The following is a 26,959-nucleotide window of genomic DNA, read 5'->3' as shown; positions in this document are numbered from 1 at the left end:
GAGTACCATGGAGATGGATCTGTTGATGTGCTACGTCAGTAGCCTGTTATCTCGACAAAGACCAGGGGATATGGTTGAAAGCTAGGTTAGTTAGAGAAGTTTGTGAGTGGACCTTGCATAAGAATTGTTTTATTTCCGGGTACAAAATTAGCTTTCATGCTTTGTGTAGGTAAGGTTAGAGAAAGATTGGGCAATGCTTTATTTAGATAGTCCACCTACAAATAGTTTATAAATGTTTATTTATAGACTATGACAATTAACTACATATTCTAAGAATATTTTAGTTAAACCTAAACTATTCATTTAAACATTGCTGCATAATTTCAGTGAATTGTTCAGGTTCAACTAAATTATTCTGGGACAATTTGGGTGCGTTCATGAGTTGTCTCATGTACTATTGATAATCTGTTAAACAAGTGCAGAATAAAATAGTTGACTCTCAACTAATAAGTCGATGAAATGTAACAAATACTCTATAAACCATCTGTACGCAAACTATCCAAATAAAGTGTAACCAAAGATTCTAGTCAGGGTTGAAAGAAGTGCATTAAATGTTTGATAAGAAACAGGATACAAACTGTGGTCTCCGGTGTCAAGGTCACAACAAGCATTTAGAGCTGGGTTGATGTCAAGTATTGCAGGTCTGGTGTGGTGCACAAGCTTTAACTGGTATGATATAATGCAAACCAGTTGAGCCATCATTATGACATGTTCTGGCAAATTAAAAATTAGCCTACATCAGCAACCTGTGCTGACAGCGTCACAGTGCTAAATCCAACTTGTATTGCAGTACTGATAAGCAAAATGACAGCGTGATCAACATAATTTATAACAGTCTAACAGAGCCACCAGTGTCTTACAGGCCATGAGCAAAGCATGGTTACATGAAGGTGATCAAATTCCAGTAGACATGGGAGGAGAAAGATGTTTACTGGAAAGTACATGCATTTTTTGGGTTGACAAAAGACAACATGGCAGAGATAGTCTGGTTGCCAATATGGCAACATTTTCAGTTTGAAGCTGACAATAGAGGTGTCCTTCGTAGTTGCAAGCACTGAGATGCACCGTTTTGAGCTGAATATTACTGGCTGCCCTTTTTCTGTTTATTCCTGTCACTTTAAAGGCGCTGCAATGGATTTCATGGAGTTGAGGAATTACTGATGGCATACCTCCTTATTTCACTACAAAAACCTAAAAAAGGTGGCAGCTGACTGGAGGGAGATAACCAGGAAGCTTAGAGTTTCTGGTAAATGACAATAACTATATAACATGCTAGGCCACTTGCTGTTGGCGATATTGTATGTCATTTCCAGTAAATAGAACATGGGGGTGGGTGCAATGGCCCAAAAATAGTAATTCAATATTTCAAGGTATTTTTGTATAACGATTTTCTTGACGATATGACAAATAAAATATTAGTACAAAAATAAATATTTTATAAGTAATTTAAGAAAATAGAATTGCAACAAAATAAGTGCTATAGTTTTACAGTTCACCTTCAAATATATAATAAATAAAAAATATATATAACAAAAATGATCTAATTTCTTTGGGTTGTGAACAACAACAGTAACTCAGAGTGAGATTCAGATTCTGTATACAATATTAATAGTTCAACAAAATAAAATCGACCACAAATCACACATTTAAGCAGCTCCCAGATACAAAACAATGTACCCTGCGACCTATTGATATAAATCAAAAGGATATTTCCTTCTCTTTTAGCAAAATCCTAAATGATTGAGTTGGGTTTTTTTTCCCACCTGGACCTTTATGCTCTGCCATTTCTCCCCTAATCATCATGCTGTAACATGTGACAGGCTGTTATGCTACCAGAACTATGGCACATTCACATATATGTAGTTTTTCCTTGAGCCGCAAGCGTCATGTAGGTTTACATTACCAAAGGTTTATGACAAAATCACTTGATGACACTGACTACCGTGTAGGAGCTGCTGAATGAGTTCCTTCTGAGTAGTAACTCGCTAAAAGAGTCTGAGAAGTTTGAGGCTGTTCATAAAACATTCAAGACACCACATTTTAGTCCACACTACTGAAGCTGCTCCTCTTTTTGAAACCACCACCAAGTCGGTAATTCCGCTTTCAGTCATGCTTGTTGTTGCTATGAGTAACAGGATGACGTCAGTGTGTCAACTTTGTGTGTGCCATCTTTTGAATGATTCTGTCTTCAGACTGATCTGGAGCGCACAGCTGGTAGGTGGCCTGTGCTGTTTGTTTACATAACAGAAGTGCTTATTCAATGGATTCTGCAGTGTGACGCAATGCAACATGATAGTCAGATGCTCATTTGCTGCTGGGACACGGTGTCATTATGTTCCATTTGTAAGTTGCTGTTAAGTCCAGTGTGACACCTAGTAGCAAATTTCGATATACTGGCCCAGCCCTGTCTGGCTCTTAATATCAAACTAGTTTGATTTTTTTTTTTTTACACTGGCCCAACCCTAGAAGTGTTGTACTTCAGACCATCCACCCAACCTCCTCCCTCAGACTTTTTGTGGCAGTATAACAACATAACGACTTCATATTGTGTTACAATACAAAGCAGCTTTGCAGGAGTTGCCGGTGAGGAAAATGTAAACACAGTTAGCTTTAAGCATTTGAGCAAATAACCAATGCTGTCCACCATTCCAGTTCTTAGTAGTTGTCTCCTGACGCAGTCTCATCATAAAGTGACAGATATGTGTGTGTGTGTGTGTGTGTGTGTGTGTGTGTGTGTTTGCTTGTGAAATCTGGCTCATAAATAATTCAAGATACAGTACTGACAATGAGTTTAATGTCACCTCAGAAGTTGCTGGGGAAAAAACATTAAAGGTCATCTCTCTCTCTCTTCTCATATTGTAAGCCCATCATCTCGGTCCCTCTTGTGCATTGTTCTGCTTATCTTGCTATCTTGTGGCATCTCATTAACCACAAAAGTCTTTACCTTGATTTATATCAGTAATAAGTGAAAGTGTATCGATCCCTTAAGGAAGATACAGAATAGCCACCTGACAACAACGTGCACAACAGAAAATACCCCAGACATTAAAAAACACATTTGCACATGCACACACATGCATTTTAGGTGCCATGCGGTACTCATTCTACGATAATGGCAAAGAAAAGCTAACCCTAATAACTCCTGTGGGAAATTTCTAATGTATGAGAAACCTTGAACAGTTATTTATCAGAGCCTGTAAGTGGTCATTATCGATGTAACTCCCATAAGCCACACAGAGAAAATCTCATAGTTTAAGCGGTACAGTACGTTTAATGAACCATTTCTGATATCAGAGAACATTAGGACTCCCGTGTTGTTGTTGTGTTGACTTGAAACAGCTGTTTACAGCAAACTTGCCTCCTTGTTTACACTGTACGTGGCAATCAAACAGAAAAAAGCACCTACGCAGCATCAGTCACCGTGTGATTTTTTTCGTCAATTCCATTCTTCCGTTCAATTAGTGACCCTTGCTCTTGGCTGGTTACGATTGATTGGTGGTCAATATGTTGTTGCTCTCAGAGGACGTCTTGTGGAGCTGGAACAGCCTGATGGGATTGCTTTTGTGTTTTGGTCGTGCTTCTAAGACCCATGCATAATAACAATTATGTTTTCATCTTTTCTTTTTCTGTGTTCATTTAGCCAGACTAAAAAATGTCAGCTTTTTTTTTATTTCAGTTTGATTTCCTTCTCATACTCTTAAATTGCATCATCTGATCACAGATGTAGTGTCTACGCAGACTCAGGAGACAGAACAGGTGTGATGAAAACAGCCTTTATTGGGTCAGCAGGCAGGTTAGCAACAAGAAAGCATCAGACAGTACTACAGGCTACAGCAGGAAGAAAGTAATTAAAAGGCAGCAGATGGTCATAAGAACAGCACAAGGAGAACAATTAGAGCTTTCTTACAAAATAAATTTGATATTTTGTTGTCAAGTCTGCTTAGTTTTGGTGTCAGTCTTAGGGCTGGGCAAAAAATGCTATCAGCGTTTTTGCTATTAGTGGATATTGATAATTAGCATGATAAATGTCCAATCATTATTTCTAAAGGCAAAGTTTAAAGGCAACGTTTTGCTCCTGAGTGATCATTGAAGAAACCATACAACTATTATTTAATAGAGCATGACAACACTCGGCAAACTGCAGAACTTGTCACAAATCAGAGGTAGATTCAAATCAATCATAAACAAAATAATGTCAATAAATAAAACAAAGACAAAATATTAAATTCTGGTCGGCAGCATGTCAAAATATTTATAAATAATATAAGACTGAAACATTTCAAGTGTTCACCTAAAAATACAAACAAAAGAAATAGATTTTAAAAAAACTCTTAACTGCGGTCAGTATTCAATGTAGAAGTTTTAAACCCAGAGTATGTCATTTCTGCTGTTTCTCAATTGAAACAGTAACAAAAGATTGGCTTTATTAATGTATTAGAGTATGTGAGGATCACACATTTCACGTTATGTTTAGTCCCATTACAATTTGGACACAGGTCATTCACATTAACTTGCTAACTTTCTATTAAGCAATATTACACTCGAGGGTGTCCTTAAAGTTATTTATTTATTTATTTATTTTTAAAACCTTTATTTAACCAGGAACGTTCCCACTGAGTTACAGTAACTCTTCTTCCAGGGAGTCCTGGCCAAGGCTGGCGGCAAAAGTTACAAGTACACAAAAGACAAGACAATGGACACATACTAAATCCATGAGAGCACAAGTCTCACATACTAAACATGCTAGAACACAAAGTCAATGAGAACATATTACACTCAGTAAGACACAAACAAGGCAAAACAGACATACTATTGAAAGGCACCAACACCATTTGTGTTACGACAGTGATGCGGTCAGTGTTACGCATCACTTAAGTGCCATAAATAAAGTTAAGGCAAACCCTTGAGTGCAATATTGCGATTACACAGCTATTACCAACAAAATAAGATAAATAATCAAAATGTTGTCATGTTGAGGGGCAGTTAGCTCTCAAAATAAAAAAAACTTTTTGTGGCGGTTGTCTCCATTTCTGTGGAAATACATCGGGTCTGACTAGAAAACCTAGTTTACTACTCCAGCAAGTTGGTCGAACCGTAGTAACAACCTAGCAACAGACCCAATTCTAGTCCCTGTTGAGTTTAACAGCTAACATGAGCTTAATATTTCTAGAGATCATTGGGTATCCCAAACTAAACAAATACGCCATATATAAACAAAAAACTGCTTGGCTTGCTCAGCCTGGTTACGAATAAGATATGTGCTGAATTTTTCTTTTTTCCATACACAGATCTAGCTCCTACATCCTCAAACTTCACATGTATTTTTTAAGCTTGTAGCAACGTGTCACCGGCACAGCTGATGGAGGACACCTGAGGATGCCAGACATTTCCGATCACTCAGGAACATTCTAAAGTTAAAAAGTCAAAATTCAATAAAAAAAGATTAGATTTTATCATTTCCAAAATCGACAACATGCTTTTATCTAGTGAAATATTCTGCTTCAGTCCATATCTAACAGCATTCAGCCTGTCAACAACAACTTTTCACTGTGGTCACACTCAGGCTTGCTGCACTCCAGGCAGGCACGTGACTGCGTTGATGGGGCAGTTGTGCAGCAAACAGCACCATGAATTATATGAATTAAAGAAAGTTGATTTGATAAAAAAAAATAAGACTCATATAGCAGGGCTCTATGACAGCTGAGGTCAAAATGTACAATACAGAGATTAATAATATGAACTAGAAGTAAAAGAGGAAAGAGGGAAAGATGCATGGCCATGACAAAAGCACATGCATCACCAGTAATCTTAAACAGGTCCAACATACATTAGCAGATGCTGAGAGATAAATAGCTGCATGGTGAAATATAACTTTATGTATAAATCAACTGTACAGTACAAAATTGGACCAAATTGGTGGCAGCTGACATCAGTAAAAATCTTTCCTGTTTTTGCCTTAGTACTACTGATAAATGAGACATAAAAATATGATTCATGTAGTGTTCTTTATAGATGATACCCCGGAGGCCTGCAAACAGACAGTAGAGTTGTTGTTTTTAAACATTATCTGTGGGGTTCCCTTTTGCTGTGACTCAAATTAATTGTGCAGAAAATTGTTGTGCCAGAATGAATCAAAATTCTTATTTTTTTTGGGGCCACAAAACCTGCTGAACGTGTGATTTAGCTGAGCCTACCTTACACCACAATGACTTTAAAAGGCAACTTTACACAGCCAGTAGCTGTCTTATCATATAAGAAAAGTCAATTCAGAAGCTTTCAAACATCAACTATGCTCTCCACATAATTTGGCTGCCAGCTTTAAATTTCACCCCTGCCTTTGTGCCCCGACCCAGCCTTTGAATAAACTGCCTCGGAGGCAACCAGCTCAGAGTTTGCTGTGGAGTACAGGCGGGCACTCTGTGCATCCCCAACTCTCCTTCTCCTTTCTTTTGTATGCCTTTCTTTCCTGCAATCATTAGTTGAGATGTGGCACTAGCCACTGGCGGTATTTTTAATGCCCAATGTGTCGTCTACTAAACAACCATTAAGAGGGGCCTGTTGGAGGAAAGTGGCAATTTCCTATGAGAGCGCTGGTGTCGCGCTGTATTTCTTCCCCCCACGGCACTGACAGACCCATAGTCTAGACTGCGTTAATGGTTCCACATTTAACAACCCCCTTCTTCTTCTTCTTCTTCTTCTTCTTCACACAGCCTTGAGAAAGAGAGAGAGGGGTGGGGGGGGGGTCACTCCAGTTTCACTTTGCAGCAGAATCTACTTCAGACCCCGGAAAAACAAATTGTACCAGCTACTGTAAGAGACACTTGGGAAATCTCAGTCATATAAACTGATGCTATAGATGCATTTAGACGGCATTCATGTCATGTTGCCACTCACTTGGTTGCTATGGGTGTATGTAGCTGCCTACTTGTCCGTCCCCACAGCAGCTTTTCAAATCCAACAAGGTATTCGTTCCTTTACACTAGGGGTGGGCGATATGGAGTATTATCATGATATTTTAGGGTATTTTTGCCATAACGATATCTTTGATAATATGATTATTTAGAAAATATATATTATTAATTTAAGAAAATAGAATTGCAACAAAATAAGTGATAAGTGAACTGTTTGCCTTCAAATATTCAGTAAAAACTGAGCAATGATCTCTCATTTCTTTAGTTTGTAAACAACCACAGTAACTCAGAGGGAGATTCAGATTCTGTACACGATATTGATAATACAACAAAATAAAATCTACCACAAACTACACATTTAAACAGTTCCCAAATACAAAAAAAAATGTACAATGGGATCTATAAATTATTTTCTTCTCTTTTAGGACTGACTTGCACCCTAACATTTATGTAGTTTTTGGTCGAGCCGCAAGCGTCACGTAGGTTTACGTTACCAAAGGTTTACAACAAATTCACTTGATGATATGGACTCCCATGTGCACATGGCAAGAGAGGAGAGGGAGAGACGCCGTGCTGCTGCCAGAGGAGCCGCTGAATGAGTTCCCTCTGAACGGTAACTTGCTTAAAAAGTCTGAGAAGTCCGGGGCAGTTCAGAAAACATTCAGGATGCCCAGGCCTAACGTCGCCACAGTTTATTCCACACTACTGAAGCTCTTCCTTTTTTTGGAACCACAGCCGAGTCAGTAATAATTTTGCTTTCAGCCATGCTTGTTGTTGCCGTGGGTAACAGTATGACATCAATATGTCAACAAGTCAAAATATCGTAAGTATCACAATGTTAATTTTTCATACCATATTGAAAATTGTATCGGTATTATCATGACCGAGATGATATGGCCCACTCCTAGTTCACACTGATTCACATTATATTTTGCCAGACTTTCAGAAATTTGCATAACACAGTCTACTATGTGAGAATCTTGTTTAAACCTCTGACTCTATTTCAGTGTTGTGACTAATTCCCTGTGTTACTCCAGTGCACGGCTTTTATTTTCCTCTTTTGTTTTGTTGCCATCACACTACTTTCTCCTCTCTCTGCACCTGCTCTCTCTGATCATTTTTCCTCTCCTCTCCCTTGACTTTGATCTTTCTCTCTGCAGCACACTCCCCCTCCCTCACTACATCAGGGCTGCAGTAATAGGAGATCAGTGTTCCAATGAAAGCCACTAATCAACACTAACCTTCATTTAAAATGTAATCTGATATTAACCACATACGCCCTTTCTGTAAATTGGATTTCACATCTGAAGGACAGGGGGGGTGGGGGTGGGGGGGTTGGTGCTATGGCAACATTCAAGGCAAGATTTAGCGGGTCAGTCTTGACCTCCAAGTCCAAAGTACTCGTTTACATTCAGTGCCAAGGAGTCGACCAGCTGACCCAAACTTAGGTGTCAAAAAGTACACAGACATGTGTGAACATGGACATTGTTGTTACATCCCTATTCTTTGGAGACTTTCCTGAATATATAAAACTTGTTTTAATAGTTAAAAACTACATTTAAATTATGGCATTGATATTTATTATGTTGTATTGGTTATTTTCCATTCTGTTTTATTTTTAACCCCTTCCTGGTCTTTATAACTCTCCGCCATTCCATAGCCTTCTTCATTTTACATGGCTGTCAAACATCACGCTCCAGTTCTCGGCGTGCAGTATGAGGATATGCAAAATACACACACTCAGGCATTCGCACATATGCTATGTAGCCATGCTTATAAACAACCAAACACACAAGCTCTGTCATGCATACACAAATATATGTAACCGTCCTTACACTTACAGTATACACACATGCGAACACATACCCACTGTAACTCATGCATACAAAAAATCTTCCTACCGTGCAGGGCATGCCTCCATACACTCACATACATGCACTTATTCTGTCTCCAAAATAACTCACATGAACTAACTGTGACCACGAAGTGGGTATACGTTGGAGAAAGCACTCCTGCACATTGGGAGTGATGCATTGCTTTGAAGACTGGGTTGATTCCGTGAAAGGAAAGAAATCATCGCTGACCTATGAAGTTAGGTTTACATGTCATGCGGGTACATCAACTTGTTTTATCCATTTTCTCAATTTGACAGCTCACACTATCCCTCTTAGGGAAGCTTCCTTTCAAATGATGCATTTCGGTTCAGGGAAAAATCAACCTTTATAGAAACTGTGTGCGTGACAGTGATGGTTTTTATGTTTATATTTCAAATTTAGGTAAGGGTAAGTCATCGGACATTCAGGGTTGTGCAGTCAAACTGTTTTCTCTGCACAATACTAAGGAGGCAAACCCTTGAACACAAGATCATTTGTGTTTTAAGGCTGCATTTTATTATTACTTTAATTATCGTGTTTGAATTTCTTACTTATTTGTCTAAGATTCGTAAAAAAATAAAAGAAATTGGTTATCACAACTTCCCTAGCCCAAGTTGATGTCTTTCAATGTCTAATTTCGTTGATCATAGTTCTAAATTCAAAGATAATGAGTTCACAAAGGGAAATGACAAAGAAGAGCAACACATCCTCTGAGCTGATGAGCTGGAACCACATTTTTTCACTTCTTTTGCCTGAAAAGTATTTAATTGATTATCTAAGTTGTTGATTATACCTAATCGACTCATAATTTCACTTTCACAGTGCGTATAATTAACAGGCTGACTGCCCAACAATTAAGAAGCGAAACAGTTTATTTTAGTACTCTGTAAAGTCTCTGTTGCCTGTCCAGAGGTTAGCTATGGTAAGGAAGGTGCATATTCCTGATGGACACGCACACATACACACAAATTGTTACAACCCTAAACTTAGCTTAACAAGCCTGCGGAAATAAGACCACTGTTTGGAACGAGCTTAATGAGCGTCACCATGACGATATGACCCACTGCAGCCGATCAAACCATTAGACTTGCAAAGTCTTTACAAGCCGAATGATTGGCCGATCCATACATCTCTGGTTTTGTGTGAATCATTGATGCATATGGAGCTCCATGAGCTTAAGGCTCCCCTGCCTCCTGTCCTTTGTCTGCTGCCATCTTTTCTTCTCCTCTATAAAGGTTACAGCTCTTAAAGGAAAACATTTCATTCATACTGCATGCAACGCAACTCCTGAAAGAGATTAACTGTTCACCCGCTACGAGCCTCCATTTATTTGAATGAAACTGCACACATCAAAATTAGAACAACATATTCATTATGGACTACTAAAACGCAACCTAGTCAACATCTCTAAATGGATTACAGCGTAACCTGGGGAGATTTGCAGTACATAATTTAATGTTTGTGTGCTCTTGTTTGTGTGTTCATCTGCATGCTTATGTGTCTGTGTCGCTCGATGTAGAGTTTGTTGAAATGTTTAAGAGCTGAGTGACCAAATAAGAATTTCCTGTCTATTCTGTGCACATTTGTTGGCCCTCAGGTCATAGGAAGCCCCAATTTGATCAGATTCCAACCCAATACCTCTGCGTCTCCCTCTTTGAGTGTGTCTCTGCAGTAACCTCCTCTAATTGCCTTGGTCCCAGTTTATCCCCACACTGATATTCTCCCTTCAGTGACCAATATCTGACCTCACCTCCCCCTCTTGCATCTCAGTCTATGTCCTTATCCGCTCTGCTGTATTCCCTCCTTCATACCCATCTATCTCCATCATCTATTTCTTCTAATTCATTGTCCTTGAATCCAGGTTAATTCAGCTAACTAAGGCTAAAAATAAAAACACGAGTTTAAGAAATGTCAATGTTTGTTCCCTGGCACATATTAAATAGTCTGAAATTAAATGGCTGAAATTTCATATGGTCTCCTTCAGCCCAGCTCACGGTTGTGTATTGATTCAAGGGATGGCTTGGCCTTGTTTTTACTGCAGATTAGCCAAGCGATAAAAGTTTACTGTTCTCAAGCAGGCCACTCACCAATTTATGATGCAACCTCATGGCTGAAACTTGAGTTTAATTATGCTATTTCACAGACGATCAGCTGTTATGGACCCCCTGTTAGTTAGAGTAAATTGATGATATGTCAGACACATGCAAGAAATATGTTCTCACGTCCTCATCCTCTCTTACTTACATACAATATTATATACACATTATCACACACATTATTTGTGGTCATTTCATGTACTCATGATGTCATTGTTGTGTTTGTGGATTCTCACAAGTTGATAGTTGATTAGGGCTGATTAGATTGTTGCCACAGTACTCAATATCCAAGTACTCAATGTTTAAATTTAGTAGTGGTTTTGTGACTCTGACTCGCACCCATCTGACATCACTCTGCAGCAATCCAGCATGACTGAAACTGGTACAGCTTGACCAAACGTGACAGGCTTACAGATATGCCAGAAAGATGTTGAAAAAGTGAAGTATCTGGAATAGTTTCAGATTTTGCAAAGACAACCCCTCACATATTTGAGTGCCAGAAATGCCAAAGGAAACTGGCATATCACAAATCTACAATGAGACTGACAAATTTCCTGAAAACTGTGAGCAACTGCTCAGACATCTTGCAAAGTATTATTTTCTTCCTGTGGCTAATGTTGCTGTACAAAGTCACATTATTTTAGGTGCATCAACTGAAATCTGATGTTTAAAAAAGTCTGACTTATGTCCTCATCTCTCATCCCTCACCCTCTCGCTGGAGCTTTGATTAATTGCGAATATTTATCACTTAAGCTTCAATGCCTATAATTCAGATTCAGGGCAGCCCTATAGTTAATAAATGGGAAAATAAGATATGAGAAACATTAAAAAGAAAGTGCCTGTGCTTCTGTATTTTTTTATGAAACCTTCAGTATGGTATGTTTTTTTGCTTTTGAGTACATGTGGAGCCAATTGGTATTCACAGCAGCACTGAGTTTTTGAGCATTTATAATATTCCACAGATGTGATGAGACACAGTTCTCGGGTGTTTGCATAAAAAGATGTTGAAACATGGTACTTCATCAATTAGCAATGTGCTGTTGGGGGTGCAGGGGAATTCAGTGTACCTTTAAGCATTTTATGGTCATGCAACTACTGTATAATGCTGGTACAGGGTAGATCATCCGTAAGCTTCCATTCTGCATGTGCCATATTATCACATGCGCTCCTCCCTTGTGCCGTTGTTTTGACGAGGTGTCTCACTATGGCAGACAGTGACTTAAGGATGACTTATAATACCCCCCGGCCTCATGCACACACCTCATGATAAATAAATTACCTTAGCATTAGCCTGCGGGGCTACGAGCCGTCTGAATCAATCACCTGGGAGGCTAGCTTTGATGCTAGGCAGGCAGCTTGAGAGTGGACGTGGACTACAATACTCCAATCCCCTCCCTCCTTGTGAAGGGAAATTAAGAAGGTAGTTAATCAAAAGTTCATTAGCATACAGCGCCTTGCTCAGTCCACCCCTATACCCTGCTCATAATAGACACTTAGGCAGGCCATGTGAGGAGAATAACAAGTCAGTACCACTTCTGGTTGTGGACTTGTTTGTATTAAAAGACTGCAACGTCCCCTATGTGCCAAATGAGTTTTCTGACCCCAGGTCCAGCAGAGGCTATTTAAAATCCACTGCACAAATTCCAAAAAAACTAAGAACAAGAATTTTAGGGGAAAAAGGCTTATTTTATAGGACAGTTTTCCTCAAAATAAAATCAGATAAAACCATATAATCTCAAAGATTTATTTTATATATGCCCACCAAATCCTCAACTACATGAATCGTGTGCCACTTCACTTAAACTTTGCAAAATGAGCTTCTATCAATGCAGTTTGCAAAAGATCTTGGGGTTGCTCAAGAACAATTCAGTGAATCTGTTTTCCAACATTTAGCTAATTGCATACCATATCATAAGCAGATGATAATAACTTTAGTGGGGTTTAATATATTCAATGCAAACATCAAGTCATTAGAAGGGTAATAGAGCATTGCATTGGCGGAGTTTTGTTTTTCAAATTATAATGATTCCATGCATTTCCCTCAGCATCTTTCACAGTGCCGCTTCTCAGCATCTTGATCCATCGCAGCAGCCACGCCACATTCATGTGAGAAAAACCTGATTTGCTTTACATTTCTGTGTAAGGTATCAAAAAGCTGTGCCATGATACAAAATATGTGTGCATTCCATCTTTTTAATGTAGTGTCATACTGAGAGAACAGCCTCACATGCTGACAGGCAAATTACTGCTCACCTAGGGCGACTGTGAGATAAATATATGCATAGGTTACAGTATGGCAGAATCTACCGAGGTTCATATCCCTGTATATGTCACAGAAATTAAGGTTGAGGGAAAATGTCTGACCTGGTCATCGAGCCAATTGTGTGTGTTTATTTGTTTGCTTTACCTCAGTGTAACCTGGATATATTCACTGACCGCACATGCTTGATTTGACCCTGTTTCACACTCATTCTATAATGCATACACCCACCTGGGAGCTGCCGTTTCCAACCAGCATCTCTTATTGCTCGCCACCAAGCAGCTCCACTGGAGCATGGCTAGCATCAGTTCTTCAGCTGTTATTCGCTGCAGGCCTTGGCAGCAAGCAAGGTAGCTGGCTGCTAACAGTCCCGTGTTTGTCTCTGTGCCCCAGGAGTTTTATAGCCCATGAAATATTCATTCAATACAAAGTCAAGAGAATGGTGAATTAAGTTAAACACCTATGACTGGCAGCTGAGTAAAGGATTTATAGCTACAAGTAGTTCTGGCTAAGTATGAATGTGTGTGAGTGTGCCTGCCTCCAGGAACCTTTTGTGCAAAAATGTGTTTATGAGATAGATCTACTATATGTTTGTGTGTACGGTGTTGCACCATCATCATTTGAGTATGTTATTGCATGTATATGTTCTGTAACAGGATGTCTGAAGGTCCTTAAAAAGTCTTAAATTCAATTTTTTAAATAGGCCTTAAAAGTCATAACATTTTGAATTTGTGATGTTCTAATTGCCACAAACATTTTAACTAATTTCATGTATCCATTTACATGTTTTGATTTCTTTTTTTTTTGTCAACAAGAGTTGAGCTTTTCTGCACTTAAGTTCACAATTCTGTTTCAAATCTTTAAATCTACCACTGGACCTAATGCTGTCTTTTTACTTACCTGTTGGCAAATGTAGATTAATAAAACTCCCTCTAATATCCATAGTCCTACATAAACCCCCTCTCTCTGCATGAGACTTCATGTATACTACTTACCTTTAGACTTAGCTGCATTGCTTACTCATCTATTTGATGCGGGGTACACCCTGGACAGGTCGTCAGACTATCTCAGGGCTGACACATAGAGACAGACAAGCATACACGCTCACATTCACTACGGACAACTTAGGCCCAATCCCAATACCCCTCCTTTTCCACTACCCCTAGCCCTTGCCCACTACCCCTTGGCCCTCGAAATGAAGCAACAGGGGGTTGGGGTTGAAATCTTTCCCTAGGAAATGAGACACCACTCACTACGTCACCGCATCAGTTATGTTCACGCATATGTAACTATTGTAAACAGGAAGCTGCGAACCATCTGCATTTCCAACCGGCATCTAATGGAGTCTCCAGTTGAGTTCATCGTACTAATCACGTTTGCATTATTCATAATGCTTCATTTGATAAATGACAGACAACAGGGGACTTTTGCTAGCTAGATAGCTAGATAGCATTAAGAGGCAGCATAGTTATACTAGCTGGCGTGTTATCGTAATGTGAAAAATCTGACAATTTTGCAGAACAGGGCGGATAACAGACACCAGATAGTGCGAGCTAGCTAGCTAGCCAACAAGCAACCTGACGACAGTAACATTAGCTATGTATGAACTTTTTTCCCCGTCTCTTGCTCGGTGGTAGCCATGGCGACATCTACCCCGCGCTGGCAAGTCAGCATCTGAAATCCCTCGCTCTGAAGGGCTAGTTTCATACCCACTACCCCTCATTATGCCTCCTACCCCTACATGCAAAAAGGAATTGGGACACCCCTACCCCTCGCGGGAACGTGCAAATGTAGGTGTAGGGCCAAGGGGTAGGGCTAAGGGGGGGGTATTGGGACTGGCCCATAGAGTCATCAATTGACCTGCATGTCTTTGGACTGTGGGAGGAAGCCAGAGTACTCGGAGAAAACCCACGCTGACATGGGGAGAACATGCAAAATCTGCACAGAAGGGCTCCCCCATTCCGGGTTGAAACCCCCCACCCTAGGATCGAACCAGGAACCTTCTTGCTGTGAGGCGCTCTGCAATGCTGAAATCAGAAAGTAGAAAACACTTGCCTGAAAATCAGGGTTACATTTGGTTGAAAATAATCATGAAAATGTCTTTAAAAGCATAACATTTAGGAGTCCAATGTCCTTAGACACCCTGTGTAAAGATGCAACCTTCCATAGCTTTCTGCAGCGATAGTAGCAGTCAATACTATACTTGGCCTGGAATATGATCATAGTCTGCAATACCTCTGCAGGCACAGATGTGTCCCCAGCTTACTGTCGATAAGTCCATCAATGCTCCTCAGCGCACTGCTGCTGGATACACCTGTCAGCGTTTAGTGAGAGAGGAACAAACAGAGAGCAAATCTGTGCTAAGCACTGACTTCCAAAAGTCTGGAGAAAGTACTGTGAATGTAACTTCATTATCAGCACAATAATCATCTGGATTGGCAAAGTCAGACGGCAACAACCTTGATTAAACAAAGCTTGAGACAGTTCTTCCCTTTATTTGTTTTGATTGTTCTGGTGCTACATTTGTATTACAGTGGTGTTAAAATGTGATTTTTCTAATCTTTTTTTTTTTTAGATCAGTTGTGATGTAGACATACCAGATTGTCTCTCTTTAGTTGGCATGTTTTTCCTTTGTCTGTGCAGACTCGGTGGCTGCTGTTGATAATGCTAATTACCTTCATGTACTACCACTTCTGTTTGTTCCAAGCAAACTGCTCTGTTTTTTTCTGCAGGCAATGTGAAACACATCTCTTAGTTTGCACATACCAATTTTCTCTGTGAATGGCCTGCAATACTGTGGCTGACTGAGGCAGCAAATAGAAAAAGCTTTTTATAGACTTTATGAATGTATGAGTTGAACTGCTATTGTATAATATCAAAGGCCAATTGACAGAGGCTGAGCCGACATTTTAATAGTCACAAATTATTGCTTAAACACATAATAATGGGAAATTGGAACTGTCCTTTTCCTTTTGTGAGCATTATTACCCATGGGATGAAAATCATCTAATTGATTTTGTCATAATCAATGTTAGTGGAGTTCTCTGTTGTTTTTGCTCGTCTGTATTCAGCGATTTGATTGGCAGCTGATCCATGACTCCGCCTCTCCTGACTACCAGGGCCCAAAATGGTCAGTCAGACAAATTACATCCTTTTAACCCAGCTGTCAATCACACACTTAGTAGACTGAGCCCCTGGGGGTGTGTATTTCTGTGTGGGTTTGTATTACAGTGAGTATCTGACAGTAGCCCTTGGACTCTGGTGACCCACACACACACACACACACTTAAAGTAGCTAAATAATGTGAAACGTGTATTGTCTGAAGTATATAGTATCTCTAAAAGGGTCCATGTCATTGGTTCGACAGCCCATTGGTTCGACATCCCATTAGTCCGACTGTCCGCGGTGTTGAACGGCTCACGGCGGGGGTATGGTGCGCCGCGACCGGCTTGAGGCGGAGCAGGCTCACGGCTTATGTGTTTGTCACTTTCGTTTTCATTTTAACCCACACCATGATCCTTTCCTGACCCTAACCAAGTGGTTTTTGTGCCTAAACCTAACCAGACCTTAACCACAGGGCATCATGATGATTTCGGAACGGACTTCGGAACAATGGGTTTAATATGGTCGGAACAATGGGATGTCGAACCAATGGGCTGTCGGACCAATGGGCAGTTCCCCTCTAAAACACACACCAACACACACTGAACCAAGCCAGATGTCAGACAGTTCACTGGCCTCCGTCCTCACATTTACCCACCTACACACACTTCCCATTGATATTCATATTCGCAGCATCGCATTGACCTGAACAGCTGCATTTTGTGCATCAAAGAAACAAGTACACACACACGCACGGTGCTGGCTCGTTCACTTTCTTTCAGGGGATTTGCAGGAGGCTTTTATTTTTTAAAGGCCAGAAGAGGTCATCCAAAAGATCAACACCAGCAAAAGACAGGAGAGGAGAGGAATCCAAACCCCAAACCTGTCCAGTTCTGTAGACAAATAGAATACAAGCAGACACTTTTCAATAGTGTAGAACCTGGCAGCATAGACTGCACAGTTTGAGAAAATCCTGGCAATCACTACTGGCAAGGCTGAAAACCCCAAGTGTCTCTCCATGAGGGGCAGCGTTTGAATGGCAGCAATTTATTCAGTGCTGTTAAAGATGAAAATAAGAAGAAAGAAATACGAGATGAATAAATACAGAATGAGACCAAAACAGGCAAATCCCATAGGTACTATTGATCTGTGGCTGCAACACACGCACATGTAAACACACACACACTCAGGCTTGTTGCCAAGAAGCATGCTGGTGGTCAAATATGTATAATTGATAGAGTTGAGTTTGACACAGTGCTGTAATGTAATCTGGGGCCAGAGTCCCTGTGGTGTTAGAGTGTGTGTATGTGTATGTGTATGTGTATGTGTATGTGTATGTGTGAGAGCGATTGAGGAGGGAGGCAAGGGGAAGGGTGAGGGAGTGTAGTGGTTTGTAAGAAGAAGGGACGGGGATTTGCTGTGGGGACTCAGTGTAAATTTGATGTATTGGACGGCTGTATTTTTCCTCCCTGTACCAACCCCATGGGCTACACATGTAGGAACAATGGCCTTCTCTACTGTAATGGGCTTTTACCAAGACGGACCACTTCCTCACTCACACATGAGGTGTGTGTGCGTGTGTCTGTGTCTGGGTCTGGGTCTGGTAGTATTTGACAAACAGTGATGAGTGCTTTGTCAGTTCATTCACATTATGAACACAATTTTATATTAAAAATCTTTTTTTTTTTTAAATTAGGTTTTACATATGAAAGGAAACACATACAAAATGCAGTCTGTATTCAAACAGATTTATGTTTTACAATTGTTGTATAGTTTAAGCCATTAATCAAGCAAAAATGCTAAACATTCACTTTCCCAACTTTTAAGATGTGAGCATTTGCTGATTTTGAAGAGATGCACCAATTGACTGGCTGGTGACTGGAATCAGCCAGTTTTCAGCTTGATCGACCATGACCTGTGACAGAGTGTTTAGTCTCAGATAAAGCTGATCCTCTACCAGTCAAATTTACATATAAGCGCTGCATGATGGTCACGTTGTAAACTGTACCACGGAGAGTAACTCTTGTAAAGGTGCTGCAACCAGCTCTCAAAATTTGCAGTATATCCCCATACATGGTGCACATGGTTTGAAAGCTGCGTTGTTAAACGGTTAGTTAGGAATTTTTGAAGTGGGGTTGTATTAGGTACTTATCTGTAGCGAGTGTATAACATAGAGTAGATGGCGGTTGGCACGCCCCAGTTTGGAATAACAGGCAGGGTCTCATAAGGGAAACTCAGCAATACATTGCTGCTTACAGGGGTTGACATCAAGATGTATTTTAGTCACCTTAAAAGAGGCCCACTTAAAAAGGTCAATATCAGTCAAAGTGGACGCTATATTGAGGATTTTTTTTCAAGCTTTTACCTTGCCATCAGACTGCCCTTTTCTGTGGTGCTACATTTTCTCAACCGCAACTCAACCAACAGAACAAACAAAAGTCAATGTCACCTGTAGCTCAAAAGTGCAGCATTGCAAAGCTAATGCTAATCGTTTCATTTAAGTGGATGGGAGATGCTAAAATACTTAGCTTCTTAGTCTAGAGGGTATAACTCAATAAAAGCACAAATACCTGTGCTCATTCCTAGTTTGCTAGTTAGTCCATTAGTCAAGATGACTTGCATACTACTCAGATAGTTGAAAAAAGCTTAAACGTTTCACATAAAAAAGCTAATGCTAACAGTTTCAGGTAAAGAAATGGAAATACTTAAACAATTAGCAACATATTCAGAGAGGTATAGTTCAATAAAACGTTGGGTGGTCTAACCTAGTTTGCCAGTCACTATACTTAGCTTTAATGTTAGTCAAATGAACCATTTTCTGATAGTGAATGTTTATTTTCACTCAGATTTTTGTAGATGCTTATTGATACACTCATCTTTAAAATCATATATGCATTTTTGCTATTTAAAGCTAAGTTTTCAGTGGCTTTAAAGAAAAGTTCCAAATATGTTTATATATGCTCTTGATCATAGTTTTTGATAAGGAAAAATATTGGAATCCGCTGAAATTGGAATCAGCAGATCAGACTTAAAAAATTGGAATCAGCCAAGAAAATTGAAATCAGTGCATCTCTTTGATTTCCCCAGTTTTATATCCAAAAACCTTTTGGGTTTGGGCTCTAAGTTATCGTAATAATAATTAGTAGATTCATGTGTAACTAAAATAATCATCCCTAGTATGTGCAGGGCTGCAAGTACATATAAAATGTTCATGTGTTTCATGTTTTGACTTGAGTGTATTTTCCTGTCTGTGTTTCATGTCTTTTTTGGTTTGTGAACTGTGTGTGTGTGTGCATGTGTGTGTTTGTGTGTTGTCCTGGCTTTGTGTCTCTCTGACAGTGCTGCCGCTTCTTTGTTCCTCTGTCACTGTGTGTCTAGTTTAATTGCAGGCCTTTGAGGGCGAATCGATTGGAGCAACAAGATAACTAAGTTATCAAACTGTTTCATTGACTGGCTGTCCCTTCTCTCTCTATCTTTTGCTTCCTCCCTACTTCTTCTCTCATTTTACTCCCCCTGTCTTGCCCCACTATCCCTCTTTGCTCCCCTTCTCTTACATCCATTCCCCACAACTTTCTCATCTACTATCCATTTTCTCTCCTTCTCTGCCTACCCCCTCTGTACTCTCTCTTCCTTTGCTGTTTTTCACCTCCGCCCCCTCACAACAGGCCGACAGACCTGTCCACCAGAGAAGTTTGATTGCGGAGGGGCTGCCAGCAAATGCGTTTCGTTGTCATGGCGATGCGACGGAGAGAGGGACTGTGAGAACGGGGCAGATGAGGAGCAGTGCGCTGCAGGTAAGCTTGTGGTGGGTGGTGGAGATGTGGCATGGAAGGAGACAAGACAGTACTGAGAAGAAAAAAGCGGAACAGTCATATTGAGCTTCATTTGAGCTCAACTTCAGTTTTACTCACTGCGGGTAAAAGTCTGACAAACCTTTAAATAAATAGTCTACATTTAAAGCTTTGAGTCTGCTGCTGTTATGTGCATTTCCTGTCATGACGAAAACATAAAGTTTGCAGAAGGTCTAATAATCATTAGTTTATCCAGTGTTCTCAGTAGAGCTATTTGTTTGGAGTTTGTCCTCTCTTTGATTAATACCCAACACAAATACTATGATCTGCAGAGCTTGTATTGTCCTCTCCACTCAACTTGTCATTTGTTTTAGAATGTCTTTCAATAGTTTTCTCAGTTTTTACAATGATTTGAACTCAGTTTTAGAAAGGATTTACAAAGTCAGAAGTCTTTTAAAGTGCATAAAGCACTGAATAAAATGAAGACCCTGAAAACTCTTCTATTGGGAAAAAAAAAGTGATGATTTAAAAGGAGATGGGAACAGCAGAGGTGAACAGAGGAAAAAATATAATAAATAGAAACAAGAATATTGTGATAGTGGAGGTGAGAACCAGAGAAAAAGAGAGAAGATTTAACTCTAAAGGTGAAGGTCCCATGTGATAACATTTCTAGAAATGCAGTCACGTTTCAATAGTAACTGCATTGCACAAATTGTTGGGCAGATATTTTCTCTTAGACCCTGGGGTGAAGATCAATCCTCAGTTCAGATCTGAAAAGAAAGACTTGAAAAGACGTCTAACCTTGAAATGTGGCTTTTAGCCAATAAAAGGTATGTGTGCAAGTTTCCTGTCTGCTTTCTAGTCCGTTATCTGGGTCATCACAAATTTTAGGGCTCATTTAAAATCTGGTCCGAAGTGCAGCCAATAATATTTTTAAATTTACATCACAGCTGCCAAAAAGTAGAGCTCAAATGTGATCTGTTTTGTCTCCCATTGCTTGATGAGCTGGAAATGGAGAACAGCAAGTCACTGTGCAAACAGTTGGGCCAGTTGTGTTTTACAAAAGGGAAAACCAGTGATGTATTTCAAAAGTTTATCTTTCAAGATGTGTCCTATACATCAGGTTGTCCTGTGTTTACATAGATGGAATGGCATTTGAAATGTCACGCCAAAGCAAATGGATGACGAAGCTCAGTCACGTGCGTCATGCACAGTGTGCAGAAGGCGCCATGGCACTCTTACAGTCTTTTCATGGTTGAAAGCACTTGTTGCACCTTCAGTTTACAAAGGGGTTGCTATTAGGTATTCTATTTCTATGAATCATGTGCAGGTTGGCTAGGGTCTATTGAAATGTAGCCAATCACATTTGCTCCTGTCATCTCCTTTAAATCCATTGCTATCCCCACCATGTAACCACATAAAGATCGAACCCATTGTCTCATTCTTAAAGACAAATTCTCACCCACACAAACACACGACCATTCTGTAGTCATGGACTACAATGCATAGGCATCTTTATTAAGAAATGACTAAAGAAGCATTTGTAAAATGCAGTATCCTTTCCAGATTGTCACAATATTTCATCCAAATTACTGTCCTTAAAGGGCTAGCTCAGGATTTTTGAAGTGGGGTCATCTGAAGTACTTATGTATAGCCTTCAGTAGATGGCAGTTGGTGCACCTCTAGTTTGGAATAGCAAGCAGGAGCCCCACCAGGGAAGCTCAGCATTATATTGCTGTGGGTGGGGGTTGATATCAAAACATATTTAAGGCACCTTAACAGATGCCCCCCTAAAAATCAGTATCAGTCTAAGTGGATGCTATATTGAGAATTTTTTCATCACTGTCAGACAGCCCTTTTCTTTGGTGCTACATTTTCTTAACTGTTAAACTTCCTTGTCAGACTGTCAGTGGTTTACGGAAGAGACGACAAAAACAAATCAAAATGAGTGATTATGACAGTGAAGACGAAATGCCGTTCACTGTGGAGACAAGAGGATTTCCTTATGAACCAGAGTATAGAGGAGAAAAACTTTTGCAGAGGGAGACTGAAAGGACTGAGAGGGGAGCGAATTCTGTGGAAACTGGAGGCTAAGAAAGAGCACAAGTTACCTGGTGGTGCAGATGTGTGAACTCTAAATGATGCCAGAGAGCTACTGCTGCCATGACCCATGGGTCTTTCTGAATCAGAGGATGCCAGCGCTTCCGATACAGTCTGCATCACCAAGCGTCCACAGTACCCTGTCTTACTGAATGCTGGTGTCTTTCGGATCATTTTTAGTTCTCCGAAGATAAATTGGAAAAAACGTCCCAGACCAGAAGGGCCTAATGACAAGTTGTCTTCAAAGTAATTTTTGGCTCTCAGTACATTATTGTACAATAACTGATTATTAGACAACCAAAGATTCATGGGCTATGTTTACCCTATCACTGTACTAGGGCCCATCCCAATACCCCCCCCCCCCTTGGCCCTACCTCTACATTTGCGCGTTCCCACGAGGGGTAGGGGTGTCCCAATTCCTTTTTGCGTGTAGGGGTAGGAGGCATAACGAGGGGTAGTGGGTATGAAACTAGCCCTTCAGAGCAAGGGATTTCAGATGCTGACTTGCCAGCGAGGGGTAGACGTCGCCATGGCTTCCACCGAGCAAGAGAGGGGGAAAAAAGTTCATACATAGCTAATGTTATTGTCGTCAGGTTGCTTGTTAGCTAGCTAGCTCGCACTATCTGGCTACTGTCATCTGTCCTGTTCTGCAACACATTACACACCTTTGCACATTACGATAACACGCCAGCTAGTATAACTATGCTGCCTCGTAATGTTAGCTGGTTAGCTAGCTAGCAGAAGTCCCCTATCGTCTGTCGTTCATCAAACGAAGCATGATGAATGTGGCAAACGCAATTGGTAGGATGAATGAGACTCCACTGTAGATGCCGGTTGAAAATGTAGATGGCTCGCAGCTTCCTGTTTGAAATAGTTACGTACGCGTGAACGTAACTGATGCGGTGACGTAGTGAGTGGTGTCCCAATTCCTAGAAAAGATTTCAACCCCTACCCCTTGTTGCTTCATTTCGAGGGCCAAGGGGTAGTGGACAAGGGGGGGTATTGGGATTGGGCCTTAGTGTTAGTGATCTGTAGAGGCAAATTAAGCTGGAATTACAGAGAGGGGAGACGGTGAAATATATGATGTGAGCAGGTCTTTTCTTTGTTTAAACAGCCTGGCGAAACACAGGCACGCAACATGTTTGAAACACTGGTATTTCCAAAAGTAAAGTTTCTTTTATGTCTGACCTTGCACACTACCTGTCCCAAACAGCTGAGCTGTGGAGTAATATAGTGGGCAACAGCAGTGGTGCAGTAATACCGAAGTTTTACAGTTGAGAAAATGTAGTGCCAAAGACAAGGGCTGTCTGACGGCAAAGTAAAGCAGTGAAAAAATCCTCAATATAGAGTCCACTTAGACTGATATCATCACTTTTGGTATTTGATATCAACCCCCAACCACAGCAATGTATTGCTGAGCTTCCCTGGTTGGACTCCTGCCTGCTATTCCAAAGCGGGGGAGCACTGGCCGTCATCTACTGAAGGTAATATGCTGACTATAGATAAGTACCTCATACAGCCCCACTTCAAAAATCCTGAAGTAACCCTTTAAAAGCAACACACAGCATTTTCCTGTCTTATTCTGGAAGATTTGATGTCATAATTCACTGTTGGATATCTATGTTCATACACAAGGCTTAGCTTGCATTATATGAAACCTATAGAATAGCTTTATGAACAAACTGCACGCACACACACAAACATACACTCACACAAACACACACTCACATTGCTTTATCTGCAACACCCTCACACTTTGGATAGTCATATACACTCACATCACATTTTCTAGCCTACATCCTCACAGCTGGCACCTAAGCTGTAAAAAGGGCATTGATTTTCATCAGCGTAAACATCTGGCCGACAGCATTATTGATTTTAAACCTGCGACACACACACTCTCAAACACACATGCACACTCAAACACACATGCACACTCAGCATTTCTTCCAAGAATATAGATTGCATGTAATACTTTGCCTTAGCTAAACCTGTGTTCTGTTGGATAGAAAAATAAGCCACTTTAAATGTATTTGTAGGGACAATTTCTGTATAAACATCTGTATATGGGTGTCAGACCTGCAGAGTGATTGCATTTCTGTGGAGTGAAGGTGAAGTAATTCTGGTCAGCTGTAGTGTAAAAGAGAGACTGAATGCAGCACAGCAGAGTCCTCATAAGACCAGAACTACAAGGATGTATGTGTGTGTATGTGTCTATGGCATCTCAGTTTCCATAATGTTGCCTTCACCCCTCAGGCGTGTGACATTCATACATTCTCATGTTGTAAGTGATGCAGAAAATGCACGTATGCACACTGTAAGGACGTGCACATGCATGTATAATTAAGGACACACACACACATATGAACATACACACAGTGAGACTGCTTCTGGACACTATTTTCTTCATGTGCACAGCCAAATTTATGTAAAATAGAAAATCAAACTACCATTTTTTTTAATGAACTTCACTGATTGCAGAGGCAATTTAGATAAAATGATATCCAAATTTTAATTAATTTTTATTTCAAGTGTGCAGTCTCATCACATTGAGCCCCTTGGGGTTAGCATGATAATCTAACAACAAAAACTAATGAGACCAACCTTACATATTTTAAATACTATTATAGAAGGTGCTGTATGTAACTCTGGAAAAAGATAGGTGATTGTTCCCATGTCATCAAATACCAACGCTTTGGGTTGATAGTCTGACTGAATGTCCAACCCAAATTGTCTGTGTTTGACAGCCTTGGAATGAGACTCATTCATCAACTCTCTTTTCCCAGAGTTACATGCAGCACTTTTAAGCTAGTACTGCTGTTTACCATGTGTAGCTTTGAAACCATGACTATTAGCTATCAGAAGCACACAATACTTACTCAGGGAGAATATTTTAAGTATATCGCTGTAAAACGTGTATTAAACATCATGGTTCGTCTCCTCTTCTTCATCATTTCTTCTCTCCCATCTAGTGTTCTCTTTTTCTTTCACTCTTCTATCTCTCTGTCTAACGTTAGGTTAAAATCAGTAATTTTTTGCAATCTTTTAGCAATTCTTTTTAATATTATTTAAATATAATGTAATAGAAACACATTTAAACTAGTCCATACCCATTGGTAGCTTTGCCACCTTCTACGTATGCCAATCCTCAATGCCTATGTGCAGTTTCACATAGATTGACCACGTCAGTGAGTAGAAAAACGTGGGACAGACAGAATGACTGACTGACAGAATGACCCACTGACAGTTTCCGTGATTATGTACAGCATACCATAGGCTACCATGACATAGTCAGACCAAAAATTTGAAAAAAACCCCCCAAACATTCGGCCACAGGGGGAGCCACAGTGATCGGTCGCATTTTAGCCATTTTTAACATTTTTCTGTTGTCATAGCGCCACCCAGTTGCCAATTAGAGTTAAATTTCTCCAGTCACCTTGAGGCGTCCTGTTCTACATATCTACCAAGTTTAGTAAAAATGGATATGGCGGTTAGGCCTAGATAAGAAATTAGCTCTCTAGCGCCCCCATTTTGTTTGATGGGGTCAATAATGGAGGGGTCCCCTCAGATTATGTGTGGTCATATGCCTACAAAGTTGCGTGGTGATCGGTGAAACCCTTGAGATGTTATACACCTTTATGTGATTAGCCACGCCCTCTGCAATATTCATTGCCTTATAGAAGCTCAGTTTTAGTAAGTTTTCCAACTTTTGCCAAGAGGGAACTTTAGATATTGGTCCCTAGATTATGTTCACCGAGTTTCATGCAGATCGGTCAAACTTCCTAGGAAGAGATCGATTTTAAGTGTTTTTCAAAAAATTCAAATGCGGAAAATCTATATAACTGGAAGTTATGGGTTCTTGAGGCAAATTTGTTCCTCATGAGGAGAGGCATCTCTGTGCAAAGTTTCATGTCTCTACGACATACGGGGCATGAGATATGCCCATTCAAAGTTTGCAATTTCAGTTGGTTGCTATAGCGCCCCCCTTTGGCCAATTGATGTAATATTGCTTCATTCACATCCTCCCATGACCCTCTACCACTGTGCCAAATTTCACATGGATTGATCAAGTCAGTGAGGAGAAAAATGTAGAACAGACACACCCACAGACATTACATAGTAAGATTGAGTTTTACATGTGTCAGAAATGCTAGATATAATTTGAATTAAGATAGAGAGTAATTGAATACAAAATAAATAATGCAGGCTTGGCATGATCCTTAGCATGTCAAAAACTGTGAAATCTAATAAACAGCTCTCGAAAGATTTCACTTTTGCTAATCTAAATGGTTTTGACATTTGGAAAGGTTATTTACAGTATGTGCTTCAATGCATCCAACCCAATACACATGAAATTTATAATTCATCTAAATTTTGCCACATTTCAGAGGTAGTGTTAAAATGTTCTTGACAGGTGGAAAGAGATGTCTTCACTCCCCTGTTCCTCGTCGTGTTTGCTCTACTCCCTCTGCTGTTGTCCTCGCTTCCTCTGAAAGTCTCTCTGTGTCATTCATTCGTCTTCGTTCTGTCTGTAAGTTCTTAGAGTGTACGCTGCTGGTACGCAGAATGATCACATTAGGGAGTTTGTGGCCACAACCTAATGAAAACAACAGCAGCTGTTGATTTAGTCACGTAACCCCGACTGCCATCGCTCACATACCATCTCTGTCTCTCTGATGTACAATATAAAGTGGCTTAAAACAACAGCGCTTTCTCTCTTCTCCTCCTCGCCCATCACAGGCACCTACACTTTTTTATTCTCTTTTAATCTCTGCATATTCGCTCTGAGGGCAATCAGACACCATATGTTTTTTTCCATTGCCT

The 26,959-nt window shown here is 40.2% G+C and overlaps 1 protein-coding gene across 4 annotated transcripts in view; it reads left to right on the top strand.

Annotated features, from left to right (window-relative positions):
- The window catches only part of lrp8 (low density lipoprotein receptor-related protein 8, apolipoprotein e receptor), a 232,338-nt gene that overhangs the window by 120,308 nt on the left and 85,071 nt on the right, over positions 1-26,959 (top strand). For all 4 annotated transcript variants that reach the window (XM_033621269.2, XM_078168965.1, XM_078168966.1 and 1 more), the window contains exon 4: positions 19,910-20,038. In XM_033621269.2, coding sequence (XP_033477160.2) covers positions 19,910-20,038 — 129 coding nt within the window. The remainder of the gene's footprint in view (positions 1-19,909; positions 20,039-26,959) is intronic.

The sequence above is a fragment of the Epinephelus lanceolatus genome, chromosome 6, assembly GCF_041903045.1.
Source record: "Epinephelus lanceolatus isolate andai-2023 chromosome 6, ASM4190304v1, whole genome shotgun sequence".
In the NCBI taxonomy this organism is placed as follows: Eukaryota; Metazoa; Chordata; class Actinopteri; order Perciformes; family Serranidae; genus Epinephelus; species Epinephelus lanceolatus.
Note: the sequence above shows the minus strand (reverse complement) of the source record. Positions and strands in the feature narration are given on the sequence as shown.